General features: G+C 39.6%; 1 protein-coding gene across 1 annotated transcript in view; it reads right to left on the reverse strand.

Moving 5' to 3' along the window:
* ITGBL1 (integrin subunit beta like 1) overlaps window positions 1-21,335 on the reverse strand; it is a 146,508-nt gene that overhangs the window by 64,071 nt on the left and 61,102 nt on the right. Inside the window, exons 3-7 of the mRNA XM_009905252.2 lie at window positions 18,868-19,014; window positions 17,005-17,127; window positions 11,494-11,634; window positions 8,603-8,743; window positions 1,489-1,635 (exon numbers count right to left, since the gene is read on the reverse strand). Coding sequence (XP_009903554.2) covers window positions 1,489-1,635; window positions 8,603-8,743; window positions 11,494-11,634; window positions 17,005-17,127; window positions 18,868-19,014 — 699 coding nt within the window. The remainder of the gene's footprint in view (window positions 1-1,488; window positions 1,636-8,602; window positions 8,744-11,493; window positions 11,635-17,004; window positions 17,128-18,867; window positions 19,015-21,335) is intronic.

Genomic DNA, 21,335 nt, shown 5'->3' on the forward strand with positions numbered 1-21,335 from the left:
TTTTTTTCAGGCATAATATCTTATTCCTTCATTACAGCAGCCATTTACTGTACTCTGTCCTAGCTCTATGTCTATGCCATTTACACTCCTCACAAACCTTGGTAAACTCTTCTGGTTTGGTATTCTGAGGAAGTAAAAGTCACTATCAGTTAACCCTTCTGTTCCAATAGATATTGCTTGCAATTTATTTTAATATTTTCACCAAAATATCATCAGTGATACTAATTCATCTGAAAGGGACTTATATAACTGGGGGATACAGCCAGCATTCATACTCAGGTGTTTGGTTTGGGCTTTTTTTTTTCCAGAAAGCCAAGAGGATAGAATTATTGCCATTAATATTGAAATCTTTAAACTCACCCTTCTCACTATTCCTAAAAATTTTCAACTCTTAAAATATAAATAGAACAATATGTTCCATAATTTAAGACTGTATTGTTATTCAAATTGAATTTGGGTTTAAGACTGTCATTCTTTTCTCTGTCATTTCTCAGTGTACAATGAAATTAAATCACAGAACTGACTCCAAATGCTCAATATACTCAACTCCTTCAAGCAGTTGAGAGAAGAGATGTTCAGCATCCAATGAGTACAGGAAAAGAGCCAATATAAAAAAGGAAAACCAATAAAATAAAACTAGCCATATATATATATATATATATATGTGTATATATATAAAATCAAGTATCAATACTCTTCTCTTTTACTTACAATTCTTAGAATCATGAAGACTACAGTTAATTCTCTACAGATGCCCATGTTTAACCTAACTTGTAACCAAATATTCCTTTGAGAATTTTTAGCAAGAAGAGAGATGTAGTTCAGTGGAGAATTGTAGCTTAATTAAGAGAAAAAGCAAGAAACAATTTGTGAATGCATCATTTTTACCATTCTGGTACAGCTCACACTACATTTACTAAGTTATGAGCTACTTAGAAAAACACAGTTATCACAGTGCTAACTTGGGTGGAAAACCCACAATTTTTGACTGTGTCTATTAGTAAAAGAAGAAATTGCAAATTAAATGGCATTTAGGGTCAAATACAATAATTCAAGAACAGTTTTAGACCTTTCCCATAATACACTTAAGTGGGCAGTGTTCAGGCAGAAGTCTGTCTGGTATTTACTTTTGACAATTTTTAATGTGTCTTTAGTAAATACTTAACTGCAGCAATCTTCAAAGCTGGTACATAAAGAAAAAATACACAGCAGCTGATGACAGGAAAAATAGACGTCCCCTGTATTCTTCTCTCTTCTCATAACTCACAAGTTATGCAGGTGTTTTTCATGCACAGTAAGCCAAGAAATCACATTTTCTAGTATCACAGTATCACAATATCACAGTATCACAGTATAACCAAGGTTGAAAGAGACTCCAAGGATCATCAAGTCCAACCTGTCCCAACAGACATATGCTGGACATATGTAAAAATACCTTTAATGGAAGTACATTTAAGGGCATGAAAAATGTTCAAGAAATGTGTTTACCTCTTCCAGAGCAAGGTAGATTAGAATTTCCTTGACATTTCTTAGCACTTTCTTCAACTGATAATGGACAAGAACGTGGATGTTCACACTTCTTCCCAGTCCATCCTTCTTTACAGTCACACTTTCCACAATTGCACTGTCCATGACCTTTACAATGAATATAATTAACAATTAGCTTCCATACTGGTGACATGTATTAAAATCTCATGCTAGATGAACTTTATGAAAGTTGTGGTCTCATTAAATAATCAATTCACTATATCTACTTTTCTTTTTTAGATTAGCACTTGTCTATGATTCCATCTGAGACATACTTTTTCCTTCTTTTTTCTTTTTTTCTTAAGGCTGTTTTACCACTTGGCACACACTCCTCATGACAAACTGGAACAAAGGCTACAAATACAAATTTCAACACTCCTTGGAAAACTTCGACCATCAAAAGGCAATATTTCATTTACCTTTACGTTACCATTCTTGCAGCATACTTATCAATACCATCCTCTAGCTACTTGCAATCAACAGGATCCACTAGAGGCAAACCACATCACACAGGTTACAAGTCTCAAATCAGTGCCTTTCAATAGGGCAGCTGGATGTGGGTTTAGTATCTCATTAGCTAACTTGAGTCTTCCTGACCCTGTCTAAACATAGCAACACAAACAAAATTTTCATTATGCAAGTTGAGGTGAGGAAAAGCTGAATTCCATAGAATTACAGAAAAAATGGCTTCAGAAAAATGTAGCAGTAGGTTAGTTCTCCTCTCATAATTTTCACATAGTTGTCATTCAATGATCACAGGATTCCAAAGCAATGTTCTGATATCTGCTTGCCTATCCAGATACTTCTAGAAAAACCATAGCAAATCGGATTTTATATCTCTTTCTAACCATACTTCCATTTAAAGACTGGCTTGTATTTCTAAAACATGTTTATTTATCAGTCAGAAGAAGAAAATGTGAGGAAGCAAACATCCTATGAATTATTCAAGGAGTTCCCAGAATACAAGTCACCATTTCAGAAGAACTTTTCTTTACAATAGTTATGTATTTTTCTCAAAAAATGTTAAAGGCATCCTCTTGTTTAGAGGGTAGTTTTAGACTAGATATTATGAAGAAATTATTACTGTGAGGGTGGTGAGGCACTGAAACAGAATGCCAAGAGGGGTTGTGGATGACCCTACCCTGAAAGTGCTGAAGACCAGGTTGTATGGGACTTTGAGCAACCTGATCCAGTGGATGGTGTCTTTGCCCATGTCAGAAGGGTTGGAACTAGGTGATCCTTAATGTCCCTTCCAAACCAAACCACTCTGCCCATTTTTCTGTCCCTTGCCTTCATGTGTATATGCTGACAGGTTGCAAATTGGACATAGAATCATAGAATCAATAAGGTCAGAAGAGACCTCAAAGATCATTAAGTCCAACCTGTCACCCAAGACCTCATGACTACTAAACCATGGCATCAAGTGCCACATCCAATCCCCTCTTGATCACCTCCAGGGATGGTGACTCCACCACCTCCCTGGGCAGCACATTCCAATGGCTAACAACTCTCTCTGTGAAGAACTATCTCCTCACCTCAAGCCTAAACCTCCCCTGGCACAGCTTGAGACTGTGTCCTCTTGTTCTGGTGCTGTAGCCCTTCCTGGCTACAACCTCCCTTCAGGTAGTTGTAGACAGCAATGAGGTCACCCCTGAGCCTCCTCTTCTCCTGGCTAAACAATCCCAGCTCCCTCAGCCTTTCCTCGTAGGGCTTGTGCTTGAGGCCTCTCACCAGCCTCATTGCCCTTCTCTGGATACATTCAAGACTCTCAATGTCCTTCTTAAACTGAGGGGCCCAGAACTGGACACAGGACTCAAGGTGTGGCCTAATCAGTGCAGTGTACAGGGGCAGAATGACCTCCCTGCTCCTGCTGGCCACACTATTCCTAATACAGGCCAGGATGCCATTGGCCCTCTTGGCTGCCTGGACACACTGCAGGCTCATGTTCAGCCTACCATCGACCAGTACCCCCACGTCTCTCTCCACCTGGCTGCTCTCCAGCCACTCTGACCCCAGCCTGTAGTGCTGCATGGGGTTGTTGTGACCAGAGTGCAGCACCCAGCACTTGGACTTGTTGAATGTTGGACTCTGCCCACCTGTCCAGCCTGTCAAGATCCCTCTGGAGAGCTCTTCTACCCTCTAACAGATCAACACCTGCCCTCAGCTTGGTGTCATCTGCAAATTTATTGGTGACTGACTCAACCCCCTCATCCAGATCATCAATAAAGATATTGAACAGGATGGGGCCCAACACTGATCCCTGGAGGACACCACTAGTGACTGGCTGCCAGGTGGATGTGGCACCATTCACCACTATTCTCTGGGCTCAGCCCTCCAGCCAACACAGAGTGCTGCTGTCTAAGCTAGAGGATGACAGCTTGGCCAGGAGTTTGATGTGAGGGACGGCATCAAAGGCCTTGCTGAAGCCCTTGAGCACGAGCCCTATGAGGAGAGGCTGAGGGAGCTGGGATTGTTTATCTGGAGAAGAGGAGGCTCAGGGGTGACCTCATTGCCCTCTACAACTACCTGAAAGGTGGTTGTAGCCAGGAAGGGGTTGGTCGCTTCTCCCAGGCAACCAGCACCAGAACAAGGGGACACAGTCTCAAGCTGTGCCAGGGGAGGTTTAGACTCGAAGTGAGGAAAAAGTTCTTCACTGAGCGAGTCATTCGTCATTGGAATGGGCTGCCCACAGGGAGGTGGTGGAGTCACCATCCCTAGAGGCCTTCAAGAGGAGATTGGACGTGGCACTTGGTGCCATGGTCTAGTCACAAGGTCTGTGGTGACAGGTTGGACTCGATGATCCTCGAGGTCTCTTCCAACCTTGGTGATACTGTGATACTCTGAAGTCCAGGTACACTACATCCACAGCCTTCCCCATATCCACCAGGCAGTCACCTGATCATAGAAGAAGATCAGGTTGGTCAGGCAGGACCTGCCCTTCCTGAATCCATGCTGGCTGGGCCTGATCCCTTGGCCATCCTTCAGGTGGGCAGTGATGGCCCCCAAGATACATAGAATACATAGAATAAACCAGGTTGGAAGAGACCTTCAAGATCATCACGTCCAACCCATCAACCAATCAAACACCACCCAAACAACTAACCCACAGCACCAAGCACCCCATCAAGTCTTCTCCTGAAAACCTCCAGTGATGGCGACTCCACCACCTCCCCAGATCATCCGCTCCATAATTTCCCCCGGCACTGAGGTCAGGCTGACAGGCTTGGAGTTTCCAGGTTCCTCCACCTGGCCCTTCTTGTGGATGGGCATCATGTTGGCCAGTTTCCAGTCATCTGAGCTCTCTCCAGTGAACCAGGACTGGTGGAAAATGATGGAGAGAGGCTTGGCCAGCTCATCTGCCAGCTCTCTCAGCACCCTAGGATGGATCCCATCTGGTCCCATGCACTTGTGAGTATCCAAGTGGCTCAGTAGGTCCTGAACTAATTCCTCATGGATTTCAGGGGTACTACACTGCTCCCTGTCCCCATCAACCAGTTCAGGAGGCCAGGTATTCTGGAGACCTCCTGCCTTATTGTTGAAAATTGAGGCAAAGAAGGTATTTAGAACCTCAGCCTTTTCCTCATCTTTAGTTACAATGTTCCCCTCCAGGTCCAATAGGGAGTGGAGGTTCTTCTTGCCCCTCTTTTTAGCATAAATATATTTATAAAAATGTTTTTTATTGTCTTTCACAGAATTGGCCAGTTTAAGTTCTAACTGGGCTTTTGCCTCTCTAATTTTTCTCCTACATGACCTAACAACATCCTTAAACATATCATGAGTTGCCTCCCCCCCTTTCCAAAGGCGATACATCCTCTTTTCCCCTCTTAACTCCTTCAAGAGCTGCTTGCCCATCCAGGCCGGTCGCCTTCCCCTCCAGCTCATCTTTCAGCATGTGGGAACTGCCAGTTCCCGTGCCTTCAAGAGCTCCTGTTTGAAGTAGGTCCAACCATCCTGGACCCCTTGGCTCTTAAGGACTGCTGCCCAGGGTATTTTCCAAATAAGGTGCTTAAACAAGCTGAAGTTTGCCCTCTGGAAGTCCAAAGTGAGGGTTCTGTTACTGCTCCTCCCTATTTCCCTGCATATTGAAAACTCCACTATCTCATGATCACTGCACCTTAGACAGCCTCACAACATCACTTCTCCCACCAGCCCTTCTCTATTTGAGAACAGCAGGTCAAGCAGAGCCTGACCCCTGGTAGGCTCACTTAACAGCTGCATCAGGAAGCTGTCCTCCATACACTCTGGGAACCTTCTGGACTGCCTCCTCCCTGCTGAATTAAGTTCTCAGTAGATGTCACCCACAAGGACAAGATCTGATGATCTTGAGACAGCCTCCAGTTGTAGAATATTTTATCTGCCTCCTCATCCTGGCTGAGTGGTCTATAACAGACTACAATCAGGATGTCAGTTTTGTTATGCCTCCCTCTGATTTTAACCCACAGGCACTCGATCATGTTCTATGTTCCCTGATACAGATAAATAGATAAATACCTATGAGAGGATGATGTTTTGGGGTTTTTTTTTGTTTGTTTTCTGTAGCCACAGCAAAGGAGCTAATAAGGTGTGTGAATGTAAGAATTTTACAATGGAAGCCTTTTTTCTCCCTATGTCAAGTCATGAAAGCTATTTGCTCTTTAAAAGAATAGAGTCACTTTAATGTTGCAAACACTTCTGAAGGAAAATCGCTTGGTAACATACTGAACAGAGCACATCAGATATTAAAAAGAAGGCACCCAGGTGCCAATGGGAGGTACTGCAAATTTACAGTCACCCCAAGCCATATGAAGCTTCTGGAGGGAGCTGCTGTTGTGGGATGTAAAATCCTCACAGCAGGGCTGTCGATTCCTGTCATTTGTAGTTTATGAGAAAAAAACATTTAATTCAGTTACAGTAAAAATCTTTACATATAAACAGGATTTGCTATCATTTCAATCTGCTACTCAGATGTGATTTCCTATCTGTTTGGTATGTAGAACAAGACAGGAAAAAATTTGTTTCATTTGATATAGGTTTAAAGAGATCTGATTTATTTTCCCCAATCTGGATAATCCCTCTTGGATTAATCCTAAATGAATTTACAAACAGTTGTGAGAAGGATGAAGATATTTTGCAGACACAGATAACACATGCACACTTAGTAAATTTAGTTGACATAAGAAAGATGTCTAATTAAAATTCTGATAATAGATATTTAATTGCAGATGCTGTCTACCACAATTAATCAAAATGAATACTCATGTATTTTGTCCACTTCTGAAACAGAACTAAGCATCAGGACTACAAGATATTGTTTGCACACTTTCATGTGACAATGCCTTTTTCCACAGTCCGCTTGAGAAATGCACACTTGAATGGCCAGCTAAGGATGAATTAAGCTTTCCTAAACCATAAGGGGAAGGGAAGGGCTAATAGTTTTTTCCAGTGCTTCAATGTGCATGGTAGTTACATCAAGCAAGCCATGTGACTTTTCTCATCTACAGTTATGTCTGTGTAATAAATAACACTGTACCAGTCCTTAATCCAATTCCAAACAGCAATATCATCCCCCCAACTCCTTCTCACAACCTACACCACTCTGAGTAGTACCAGCAGCAGTGGCAATAATGTCCAGAAATGAGATTAAATCTTGTTTCAGTGATGCAGCATGAGGTGTAGATGCCACATATTTTCTTTAATAAAATTAGATTTGAAACTTTTGTTTGCCCTTAAATACAGAAAACATTTACCATGTTGATTTTCAGATTTATATTCCTTAGCTGATGCTGATATTTTGAAAAGACCAAGTTCTAAAAAATACTCAGCAATGCAATAATACATTCAAAAATTGACAACATCCTGAAGCCAATTATCCTGCAGCTCTCATGACTACATTTCTACATAATTCCATCTTATTAATTAAATGAACAAGTATAATATTTGTAGGTAGCTGAAACAGTAACAACTTAATTCACTGAAGGCTTTTAGAAATGCTTCTATTTCCCCCCTTGTTTTGTGAGCCTGTGAATCATCATTATTTATTAAAACACAAAACTACAATAGTTGATAAATCTTTCACCTTTATAACAGGCAAAGGAGAGGCTAAGAATTTTATGTATCATGTTTGTTTCAGCCTTCTCTCCCTATTAGAGATGACTCCTAGTACCTTTCCATGAGGAATCTCTCATTCTAGTAATAAGAAGAGAACATACCACATCATTATTTCCTTTGATGTGTCTGCATTCTTCCTAATAATTAGGCCAGATCAGATTTCCACAGGACACATTAGAGCTGACAACCTGTAATCTATCAAGTCCCTTTGAAACCACCCTCATTTGATTTTGCAAAGTTCCTGTGTATACAAATTGCATGCTGTGTATGGACATGGATCAAAGTCCTCTCCCATCCAGTATCAGCATCTTTATCAGTATACGAAATTGTATGCAAGGTCTCACCCAGCAATTAGCATAAACAGATTCTATATGGAGAAATCTAAATGCACTGCAAAACTCGGATGGCTGCATGGTTGTCAGCTAATTTGACTATAATGCTCTGAAGTACAAGGAGAAAAGAAAATGTGTAAGTCTTTTAAGATGTACAGTCAGTGATGTGTAGCAGGACTATGCATTCATATTTTCCACATATTGATGCTTTACTTGTTCTTGGGTCAATTGGTATTCTTAGGGTAGTATTTTTCACAGACCCATTAATTCATATTCCTTTGAATTTCTTCTTATCTTTTGTCCTCTCCCTGTCATATATAATGAAATGACAAAATTTGATCTAACAAATTTTAGCTTCCTCAAGGAAGGAGATTATATCTTTTAAAGTTCTAACTATTCTTCAATTTATGTTAGCATGCACTGAAGATAGGACTATTAGAAGAGAGATGGAAACTGAAAAGTGATTCAAATTTACAGAGTTATGGTAAAAGCTATAGTAAAAGACATGTTTTAAGAGAGCCTTACAACTAGAAACTTGTTGGTTTTGGGGTTTGGGTTAATGTAAAAAGTCTGCTTCCAAAAATGTCAGCTAGATCAGACCAATTGGCTATTCTTGTTATAAAAGTACACAAGTGCCCTTCATATATATTTCTTACCTGAACAGAAGTCATCAGAATATCTATCATACACTGCTTTGCAGTTTCTCTCATCGCACTCACAAGTGTCTCCATGAATATCTCCCCAGTCACCAGTTGGGTCCACATCATGACATGTGCATTCCCCACATACACATGTGCCTAGGAAAGAGAGAGGAAAAATGAAACAAACCCCCCAGCAAACCAAAAACCCCCACACCAGACAGGGATGGAAGATTAACTGAGCAATTTAGAGTAATAGTAGCTTGATTATAGGAATTTACACTTGTGAATTTTCTGCTCTCACAGGAGTGCACATTCCAAGCTGCAGGTGTTAATCATGAGCATATGCTCATGTATGATTTAAAACCTTCTATGATTTGGATTTATTTGGTAGTAATACTTCATACAAGCAAGTTGAGTTTCTGTTAAAATGTCTTTTTCTTTTCTCTCTCTTTTTTTTTTTTGTTTTGTTTTATTGTGGGGTTTTTTGTTTGTTTTCTGTTGAGCCTTGTTAAGAATCAACAGAAAAGCACAGAACGTTCTTTGACATCAACAGTAATTTGTTCTGACACTAATGACAATAAAAATCAATACTGTTTAAATGACTGGGGCTTGGGCACAGTGGATAATTAATGATTGTTAAAGCATAAATATTTAAACTAGATGAGAATCCAAATTCTAATGCAGCTGAAAATGCCTCGATTGTTCCATACCTAAGAACAATATCAGCAAAGAAATAGATGAAATTAACACTTTTCCACTTTTCCCAAGTCCATATGCAGGGCCCCACTGTTGTTTAAAATAAGAAGCGAAACTTGAAACATGGCAGAGACACTAATTTGGCACAACCTCACTCATATACAGACAACAAGCATCCCAGATACTCAGGAAAGTCAGAACAAAAAAAGATGGTTTCCTTACTCAGAAATCCAAACAAGCTTCAGGGGCATACACACACTATTTTTTCTGAAATGCTGATAGGCATAAAGATGCAGCTTAACCTTACAGATGTGTACCGTTTATTTGCTGAAGTGTGGCTGCACTTTCTGCTACTCCACCAAAGCAATTGCTCTCTGATTCAGACTATGGATAAGGGGACATTGCCTAAAAATAGAAAGTCTATGCAATCATGTATGCATGATGGTTATATGAAGCAAGAAAATGTGCTGCCATGTTTAGTGCTACAACTACCAAGACAGCCCCCAAGAAATTTGTATCTGATTTTTGATACTTTCACAATTCAGTGACATTAATGAAGGAGCAGAACAATCACCGCCAAGCAAAAAAAGAAACCCAGACAATGAGAAAATGCCCCTGGTGAATGATTCATTCTTCTGTGAAGGATCCTTCCATAAACTTCAATGTGAATTTGGATCAGTTGTCCTAGTGTGACCACCACACCTAGATATTGGGATGTGAATCTAAGGAATCACATCTGGTCTGAGCTGTTTGATTAGACAGTTGGTGGAAAGATACAGACAATTTATCCATCTTAGTACTGAAGGAGGCTGGAGAGCAAGGTTAGCCTCGATACTTAATTTTTAGAAGGCTCAAGACAGACAAGTTGAACTGCACCTGTATCACCAGATGTATAAACACAGACAGATGGGTAAATAAGACTAAAGAGTGTAGAAATATTGTGTTGGAAATCAACTTTATGTAGTCAAAAGCCTACACACTTTTTATATGGATAAAATGACAAATACATAAAAGGCTAAAAATACAGCAGTATTCCATGAACATATCTTTTTGTGCAGGAGTTTGTAGCTATTGAGATGATCAGCTATACTATTAATTGTCATTTCTTCCAAATGCATTGTAAACTAAAAAAAAATACATACTTGTACAGTAACATTTCAAATTTGAAAAATATGTTGCTTTGACAAGAAGTCATTTTCTCAAGTGTAGCACCTCAGACGAAGCCATTTCAATATTTATTATTTCCAGAATGACAGAAAATTTGCTGCTAGAGTCCCAAGACCAAATGACCCTTCACGACATCCATATTTGAGCCCAAACTTTCCATTTCCTCATAATTAAGAGAAGGGAGTTTTCCAAGTGTTCTCATGATAATTAAATGTTCACACCATAGCAGGTGTTGTAAGTAGAGATGTTTTAAGAGAGGTATTCGAGACTCACACTTATGTTCTCTACTTATGTACTGTAATTATTCTGGACTACTTCCAGGGGGAAAAAAAATAAAAAATAAAAGGCATGTTTTCTTAACTGTTTGTTCAATGCAACCAAAGACAGTAGCTAGTGAAAAACAGCCTCATTTTGTGTTTTGGGTTGGGGTTTTTTGTTGTTTGGTTGGGTTTTTTTCCTAAAATGGCAATATTAGATGGCAGTACAGGGTAAAATTCAAATTCCCAACCTTTATGCAAATGAAAATTCATGTATCTAGAAACACAGTGTGAAGTCTACCTTCCCAGCTCTACAGCATTCCACGTTGTTAATGAACACTTCTTAGCTGTTTGATTGTCAGGCTGTGCCAGAAACCTAAAGTTTTGTAGTTTTATATTCCCTATTTAATTGTGGGTCCTTGGTCTTCTTTAGAAGTGAATTGACATACAATCCTGTTGACACTAAACCACTCAAAGTCAAAAACTTGCTAGTATTTTAATTTGCAGGGATAGCTGTCTTGCTAAACCAGATGTACTAACAAGTTATCCTGCTCAAAGGATGAGAGTACCTTGGGTCATCTTAGTTAAAAAATGGGTGTGGTTTTGTGTAAGTAAGATACCTATACCTAAGTAGAGGTATCTACCAATTCATTTGGAAATGTATATCTGGATTTGAAATAAGTGAGAACAAACTAGAAACTATCAGCAAACACAATCTATGTCCTACGCAGAAAATGCATATTGTAAAATAAATATATGTGTAGAAGGAACGTGTGAATGACACACCTCTGTTGCTGCAGATTTTGCCATCTGGAGATGTGCATCTTTTCTTGATCTCCCAGGGGGTGATGTCACACTGGAATTCACATTTATCTCCATGCCAACCAGCCTCACAGTAACAGTTTCCACAGTAACACTTTCCATGGCCTTAAGCCAAAACAAATTACATACAGTGAGAAGAGGCAAGCTTTTAAAAGGCATTAACAATTTAACTGTTTCGATTTTTTCTTTTAAAAACTTTTAGTGCTGGAGACAGGGGAGGAACAATTTATAGACTGCATATACCTACATAAAATAACACAAAGGCTATTGGAATATTACTTTTCCACAGGTCTATTTTAGAATGTTTTAATTTAATCTCTGATACAATCAATAAACACACACACACACATGAGAGGGAGAAAATCCGTACTTTCATGCTTGTAAGCTTATGTTTTTGAAACCGTACCAAAAAATGTTGAAGATGTGACGAGTAGCAAGCAAAATTTAAGCAGAGCTTTAGATGGTGAGACAGCACACATTTGACCACAGTACTTCACATATCTAAGAAAGGGTTGTATGTTCTTGATGACTCAGATAACTCCAGCAAAGGAACCTTGTCTACCATGTAGACAAACTGAGTACATTGTACATAGGTTCCCTTCTGACCTGTTAAAATATTTTGAACACCAATAAGCAAGCAGGAGAAAGATAAGAGTTGGTAAAATGAACCTTTTAGATGTTCATTTAACAAACACTTCTCCTTAACTAGCTCCTTAACATTTTGATGCCTTAAGGTACTTCTGCCATGTGCATGGCATAAAGCATTTCAGTAGCTGCAACTGTATCTTAAGTTTACTGTTTCCTAGAAATATCAGTTCAGGATCTTGTCCTTTTCTCCCTTCTATTTATGTCAAGCTTAGCAGACCTAGCTGTCTCTATCAGACTGGTTCATTATGGGGGAAGGGGCTGAAATCAGTCCCCTAAGACAGGAGACTGAGGGGAGTAAGCTGGAGTCAGGGGTGAAACCAGCAGCCCAGATGAAGTGTATGTACACTAATGCGTGAAGTATGGGTAACAAACAAGAGGAGCTGGAAGACTTGTCACAGCAGGAATTATGATGTAGTTGCCATCACAGAAATGTGGTGGGATGACTCACATGACTGGAGCACCATAATTGATGGCTACAGGCTCTTCAGGAAAGACAGGTGAGGGAGAAGGGGTGGAGGGGTGGCCCTGTACATCAGGGAGGCTCTAGATGCCATAGAACTAGAGATCAAGGATGATCAAATTGAGTGCCTGTGGTTGAGAATTAGAGGGAAGGCCAACAAGGCAGACATCCTGGTTGGAGTATGTTATAGACCACCTAAAACAGGAGGAAGATGTTAATGAATTATTCTATAAGCAGCTAGAGGCTGTCTGAAGATCACCAGACCTTGTTCTTATGGGCGACTTTAACCAGCCTGATATCTGCTGGGAACTCAACACAGCAAACAGAAGGCAGTCTAGAAGGTTCTTAGAGTGTATAGAGGACAGCTTCATATCCCAGGTGCTGTGTGAGCCTACCAGGGGTAAGGTTCTGCTTGACCTTGTTTTTACAGATAGAGAAGGGCTGGTGGGAGATGTGGTGGTTGGAGGCTGTCTGGGGTCCAGTGACCATGAGATAATTGAATTTTCAATATGCAGTCAAGCTAAGAGGGGCAGCAACAAAACCTCCACTCTGGACTTCTGGAGGGCAGACTTCAGGTTACTCAAGGAACTAACACAGAAGGTACCTTGGGAAACAGCCCTTAAAAACAAAGGGGTCCAGGAGGGCTGCACTTACTTCAAGAAAGAAATCTTGAAGGTGCAGGAACAGGCTGTGCCAATGTGCTGGAAGATGAGCCGCCAGGGCAGACAGCCAGCCTGGATGGGCAAGGAACTTCTGGGTGAATTAAGGGATAAAAAGAGGTTGTGTCATCTTTGGAAGGAAGGAGAGGTAACTCATGAAATGTTTAAGGATTTGCTAGGTCATGCAGGAAAAAAATTAGAGAGGCAAAATCCCATTTAGAGCTTAGACTGGCCTCTGCTGTGAAGGACAACAAAAAATCCTTCTATAAATATATTAATGGCAAGAGAAGGGGCAAGGACAACCTCCACTTCTTGGTGGACATGGAGGGGAATATTATAACAAAAGATGAGGAAAAGGCAGAGGTACTTAACACCATCTTTGCCTCCTGTTTTAATAGCAGAATAGGTTGTCTTCTGGACAACTGGCCTGCTGAGCTGGCAGATGGAGGCTGGGAGCAGTATAGTTCCCCTGTAATCCAGGAGGAAGTAGTTAGAGACCTCCTTAGCTGCTTGGATCCCCACAAGTCCATGGGACTGGATGAGTTCCATCCTAGGGTGGTGAGAGAGCTGGCAGATGAGCTGGCCAAGCCACTCTCCATCATTTTTCAACAGTCCAGGCTCACTGGAGACGTCCCAGAGGACTGGAAGCTGGCCAACATGATGCCCATCCACAAGAAGGGCCAGTTGGATGAGCCAGGGAATTCCAGACCTGTCAGCCTGACCTCAGTGCCGGGCAAGATTATGGAACAGGTCATCTTGAGTGCAATCACACAGCACCTACAGGATGGCCAAGGGATCAGGCCCAGCCAGCATGGATTTAGGAAGGGCAGGTCCTGCCTGACCAACCTGATCTCCTTCTATGACCAGGTGACTGCCTGGTGGATGTGGATGCAGTCTACCTGGACTTCAACAAGGCCTTTGACACCGTCCCCCACAGCAAACTCCTGGCCAAGCTGTCAGCCCATGGCTTGGACCGCAACACTCTGTGCTGGGTTAGGAACTGGCTGGAGGGCCGAGCCCAGAGAGTGGTGGTGAACGGTGTCACATCCAGTTGGCAGCCAGTCAACTAGTGGTGTCCCCCAGGGATCAGTGCTGGGACCCATGCAGAGGAGGCTTAGGGGAAACCTTATTGCTCTCTATAACTACCTGAAGGGAGGTTGTAGCCAGGTGGGGTTTCATCTTTTCTCCCAGGCAAGCAGCACCAGAACAAGAGGACACAGTCTCAAGCTGCACCAGGGGAGGTTTAGGCTTGATATTCTGTGAAGAACTTCTTCCTAACGAGTGATTTGCCATTGGAATGGGCTGCCCAGAGAGGTGGTGGAGTCACCATCACTGGAGGTGTTTAAGAGGAGACTGGATGGTGCACTTAGTGCCATGGTTTAGTTGATTTGATGGTGTTGGGTGCTTGGTTGGACTTGATGATCTCGAAGGTCTTTTCTAACCTGGTTAATTCTATTCTATTCTATTCTATTTACATCCCCACCTATCAAGACTGCACTAAAACCAAGCTACAACTCAATTCCAAAGTTTATGTAACCTCAAATAAAACGTGATACACTCAGATAATTGATAAAATTCCAACTGAGATTGGAAAACCCTGACACATCTTTGTAACAGCCCTACCTAATAATTTATTGGCTTTAAAGAATGCATTCCCTTTGTGCAAAAACTAAAATATATGTTACCTAAATCTCAGCATGGTATTCTACGCTTTTGCAGGATAAAATCCCAGTCCACAGCTGCAAACTTTAGAAACATGCACATAAATATAAACTTCCTTTTTTTTTTTCATTAGTTTAATCCTCCTGATTTGGCTTTCTTTGAAGGCAATTAAAATCTTCAAGACTTATCTATACCTTCAAAGGCAATAAAGCTACACAAACTGAGCAAGTACAACAGAAAATGATTAGGTTCACTCTCTCTCCGTGGACAGTATCCAGGGGGCATTGCCAGCTAAGGAGAACAGGTTTGGAATGCTTTTTCTTCAGTACTTCTTAAATAGATTTAAGTGATTCCTGTGGAAGGAAAGATGGCATAAAGGCTTTTAAAGGAGACATCAGGATGGGAGAGAAAAAACAATAACCAGATAGGCATGTGTGGTCTTCTTTTGTGTGATGAAATTATGTACCTTTAACCTTCAGTTCACAGAATCACAGAATTATTGAGGGTGAAATAGACTTCTGAGATCATAAAGTTCAGTTCATATGCTGGCCATTTTTTATGCATAAAGCTTTGTTCAATATAGGGTTTTGTATTATAGCTGTTTGTTAGAAAGCAAAGCAAAATCCAACACTCAACCTATGTGCATAAAATTTGTATCTTACAGTAACCTAAGTAAGTAGAGCACACCATTAGTATATATCTTCATTAGTAGTCTCCAAATCTTACATAAGGTGTGAGGTTTTTTACACTAATGAATCACAGACCTTAAAGATTTGAATCTACCAAGATTTTCTTTATCCTTTGATTTTCGCATATACATAACACTAGTTTTTGCAGAGAAGAGTCTCCTTCTATGAAACAAGGGGAAATAAAAACTAAGAGAAAAACAACAATATAAACCAGCAGCAACACCAGTGGTGGAAAAAAACAAACAAACAACTGAAAAAAAACCAAAAAACCCACATAACAAAAACAGCAGAAAGAGAATTCCTTGAACTAAAAAAAATTGTACATTTTTGTCAGATTTAGTGCCATATGTAATCATAACAAGTAAATATAAATGGAATCACTGGCTCATATGAATTATTGTCCTCCAGTCATTTTTTTAGGTAGTTGCTGGAAATATTGGACACTGCTCCTGGATTTGAACTTCAGAGGACCAATTTGTTTAGCCCAACTTAAAACCCCTACCTAATCCTATGGAAAAAAAGTTCTTTACACTTTCAAATTCACTTAAATAAAATTTATTTTGTTCTCTGTTTAAGGACAAAGACAAATAACTATTTTACGTAATTAGTCTCTCTCTTTGTACACATATCCACAGCAAGCATAATAATCAGAGTATGAACAGTCTAAGAGCAATTCTGAACCCTCCTGTGTGGATACAGACACAATATGCATGTCTTCAGCTTGAAAAACATTTGTCTCAATTCCCAGCTCAGGAACAAGCCTCCCCAGTAATACAGCCAACAGCATTTATAATGCCATAATGGTGCTTGTTGCACAATCTTTAATTGTCAAGTTCCTAGCTTATAATGAAATGAAAACACAGCTTGAATTTTGGTTGATTTTCTATCAGCAGCTTATTCTCTTATTCTCTTGCCGTCCCTACCACAGATGAAATTTTTCTTCATTGATTCTTTTCTCTTTTTATCTTTAGAATTCTCATTTTATATTTGTTTTAAATTTTTTGCTTCCTTAACAAAATTTTTTATGTCCTGCATCTTGCCTCTCCTTTGTGCCACAAGGCATTAACATTTCTTGTATTCCACCAAAGACAGATGCACTAAGCTCTGAATTATCTTACTGAATTACCTTGCATAATCCTCTTTGCGGTTCTTCTGAAAACAGGAGGGTATCACAGGATTCCTTCATTCTTTAACCTCCTGATTAGCTCATTTTTGCATCTGAAATTCTCATGCAGAATTTGCAAGCTAAACTTTTAAGTCATACATTCTTAAAGACATTCTGTAGCACCCCACAAATAATTTTGTAACTGTTTCTGTTAATCTTCACCATTCTCTTTGTACTCACTAAAATACATACCTGTACAAATCTCTTCTGTCTCATCATCTATGCATTCTCTGTCATCACATTCACAAAATTTACCATAGACAAGTCCATTTCCTTCCGAGTTTGCACATTTACACCTGCCACACTCACATGTGCCTGTAAACAATTGATACAGTACTCAATAATTGCAGTTTAGGAAAAGAGTTGCATTAGTCTGTCAGAGATGGTATGTCTTTTATTCCTGAGAAGGCACTGAAATGTAAAGATTATCCAGTCAAATAAAGAGACACATAAACAATCTGTATCAACAAAAATGTGTAATCTTAGCTGCAAGTGGTTGCAATATTCCTAAGTAAAATTCGCTCCTAGAGTAGTCTGCCTGACTTCATGCAACCAAAGTACCCTGGCAGAGAAAGACCCAAGGGTGTTGATCAACAGCAAGCTGAATATCATACAGCAGTGTGCTCAGGTGGCCTGGCTTGTATCAGGACCAGTATGACAAGTAGGAGAAGGGAAATTATTGTCTCTCTTTACTCAGCACTGGTGACGCCAGACCTTGAGTACTGTGTTCAGTTTTGGGGTCCTCACAAGAAGACAGACATTGAGGTCCTAGGGCAGGTCTAGAGAAAGGCAAAGCTGGTGAAAGGTATGGAAAACAGGTCTTAGGAGACATGGCTGATTGTCTAGTCTGGAGAAAAGAAGGCTAAGAGGAGACCTTATCATTCTCTAAAACTGCCTGGAAGGAGGTTGTAGAAGGTGGGCGTCAGTCTCTTCTCCCTAGTAAAAATGATAGGAGAAAATGGCTTCAGGTTGCACCAGGGGAGGTTTAGATGGGATTCTTGACTGAAAGGGTTAACAAACACTGGAATGGACTGCCAAGAGATGGAGAGTCCCCATTTCTGAAAGTGTTTAAAAGAGGTATACATGTGATGCTTAAGGGACACTGTTTAGCACCAGACTCCATAGAGTTAGATAATGGTTGGACTTAATCTTCAAGGTCTTTTCCAACTGGAACAATGTTAGGATTCTATAAGAGCCCAGCATCTCTGTAGTCAGTCCCACAAATCCTTTGGGTTCTTAGCTCAAGTTAGTAACTAACTTGTGAGAAATTTAGTTGTACAAAAATTTATGGACCCAGACAGAAATTGACTATCAGCAAACAGAATTGGGGTTCTTGCAACATTTCTTCCTTGGAGATGACTATAATGAAAAATCTGTAAGGTAGTTTCTGATCTCAAACTTTGATGGGCAGCAAATGCTCTTGAAAATTTTACTGTTCTTCAGTGAAGTCTTCTAAAGGGCCATTTCTTGTTCATCTGATTATTATTGTTTTAAGGAAATCACTTCCTGTTTAGGTGAGGATGAGTTATGGAATTACAGAATTAGAGAAAAGAGTGACCAAATCAGAGAACCAAAGACAAAACTATCCCATTAAAATGATTCAGCAGATCTTCCAAAAGTGCTTTTTTAATAATCATTATTACGGCTCACAAATGTCTTTTAAAAATGTAGAGTTTAAGTATCCTGGGAAAAATATTTGCAAATATCATTTCCATATGTTATAAACATAAAACAACAACAAAATAATTTCATCACTGTGTTAATACAATTACCACAACCTTTTGATGGGCAAAATACATGCTGCAGCTGCAGTTTCAGCAACCCAGAACAGCTATGGAAAAACTAGAGTACTGAAGTAAGCATTCTGAATCGATGCATATCATATACACAGGCACAGACCTATAGGAAAATTAAACATTTTAGTATACAGACAGTTATTCCTCAGTCTCTGGAAATGCACTCTTTACAAAATTCCTAATTAGAGCAAAAATTACAGTGATTTGAGATAACACAGAGAGAACACCAAGCCATCAAAAATAACAAAAGACATCTTACCTGCACCAGAACAGATGATATCTTGAGAATTCTTGCACATTTCATTGCTTTTCTTTCGTGTAAGATTACAAGTAGTTGGATACTGACAAGCCTCACCGTACCATCCATCATCACATTTGCACTTCCCACAGTCACACTTCCCATGGCCTAGCAAAGGAAGGTAAGATTGTGTCAAGTCCTTTTTCCATTCAGAAAGCAGCATTTTTTAATCCAACTTTTAAAAATGGTTTCCATCAATTATAGCTTTAAATGAACACGATTGGCTTCACTTAACACAGTTCACATGCAATTAAAAATAGAAATTAATAAATATGATCTTATATACGAGGAGACACCAGAAATCACCACAACTTTGAAATTTATTTCATTTTGGCAGGTCTATATGTGAATTATTGCTTTAAGAAGTAATATAGAACAAAAACATCCACTGTGGGCTTTCTTACTGCTTTAATTTATACATCATTCCCATATTTGTCTACTGTTATTATTAACACAGTGGAACATCAAGAGACTCCATTCACCTCCATGGCCAGCTGCAGGCAAGGAATTGCTAGAAACTGCAGCCTGAGAAGACAGGGTTGACTACTATGCTACCTGAAAAGGATGATGGAAAGGGTATGGCAGCAAGCAATAAATCCCTCACACATTAGCAGCTGCAGCTCCTACCTCTCCTGAAAGTTGCAAATCCTTCTTCATAAAGCCTCCTCAAACTACTGGTCCATTTAGCCCCTCAAAACTGGATTTTTGTCTTCAAATGTTGACACAATATTGTCAATGTAGTATGTTTTTATAATTACAGGACTACATTTACTGATGATTATTTGCTATGTGCCAAGTATTTTAAAGAACCAACACTGCTCCTCATTCTATTAGGATATGGCATGCTAGCAGACTACCAGTTGAATCTACATTTCATTTGTTTGTTCTGTTTACATTTAGCCCATATGTGGAGCTAAACTATAGCAGTTGCTCTATCGCCCAATAACTCCCTCACCAGCAGAGAAGAGGAATCAGGAAAAGGAGAAGACAGGGTGGACTGAAAATAGATTTTACGAAATAGCCAAATTGATACCAATACCATTACAAGACATATAAAGTTATCCTCAGCCCAGCAATCACAATACCTGGTAAGGCAAGCTTCAACAGGAGCAGAGCAAAGAAGAGCAGTAAAGAAGAACCCAAGCAGAAAGCTCCCTTCTCCTTACCAAACTTCCTTCTTTATAGTGAGTGTGATGCCCATTGTATGGTATATACCTGTGAGCCAACTCAATCAGCTGCCCTGGCTGACTCAGAACTGCTAATGGCCTACAGCCTGTGATTGTCACAGTAAAATCGGGACAAGTATGTTGCTTAAAACTGGTAATGTATCTAATAATGTGAAGAGTTATAAAAGTAAGGATGTCTGGTTTTCTGTTTTTTCAAATTCTTTAGTTTTCTTGAAAAATGCTCAAATATAGAGGTGAATTTACAACTTGCACTATATAAAACTCCATGTTTGGTATTATGTTCCACACTAAATTCCAGGTGCAAGTTTCTACCACCTTATTAAATGTAAAAACAATTGCAATTTTTTAAAACCAGAATATTCAATTTAAAAATAAACATCATTTGAATTAATACCTGATTGACAGAAGATTCCCTTCCAAACACTACATCTCAAAAATAGATTCTTATTGCAGTCTATTTTAAATGCATCTGTTGCCTGCAGTTATAGTCAACTGCCTGAAAATACAAGCCCAGTCTGCTTCCAAGAAGGGATTTAAATAAGTATTGTAAATAGAAAATTTTAATGAGAGAAAGGAGTATCATTTGTTGCTCAATAATTTTTTTCTTGCCTTTCAAGGCAGTCTTATGACCATTTTTTCAATACCTGAGAAAAAAACATAGTTCAAAATTACATGAAAGAATCATACTAGTTCGTGTTTTGAAACAGAAATTTCCACCTTAAAATTTGCTGAATAACTCTCTGTTGGTAAAGGACAAGAAAATAATAGTAGGATATAAAATACAGAACAAGAACCTACTATTGTAATTACTCTGCTTCACTAACAGGTGACACTTCAGAAAATGCTGGCAGATCCTAGGATAGTTTAAAAATTCTAAAGACCAAACATAACCACCTGCATGCATTCTCCTTCCTTTCATGGGTTACTTATTATAACGACTTTACATTGTCCATATTGAATACTCCTGTGATTTCAGAGTTCGTTGTCTGCTGGTGAAGAAAACGATGCTCTCATAAAAAGAGGACTTATTTTTCCATTTCCATGTCTATATAACAGAGCAAGGCAAAAGTCACTGCTGGTTAGTGCTGATAACCCAGCAGCACTAACCTCTCTTAGTTACAGATGATTAATCTCACATATGGTAGATAAAAGAAAAAAAAAAAGCATTTAAAGTTATAGAGCCAGTTAAAAGAAATTTAATGAAAAACTTCCTTCCATACAGAGCAGCTCCTTGGCTTTCTT

The sequence above is a fragment of the Dryobates pubescens genome, chromosome 7 (genome assembly GCF_014839835.1).
Source record: "Dryobates pubescens isolate bDryPub1 chromosome 7, bDryPub1.pri, whole genome shotgun sequence".
NCBI classification, from domain to species: domain Eukaryota; kingdom Metazoa; phylum Chordata; class Aves; order Piciformes; family Picidae; genus Dryobates; species Dryobates pubescens.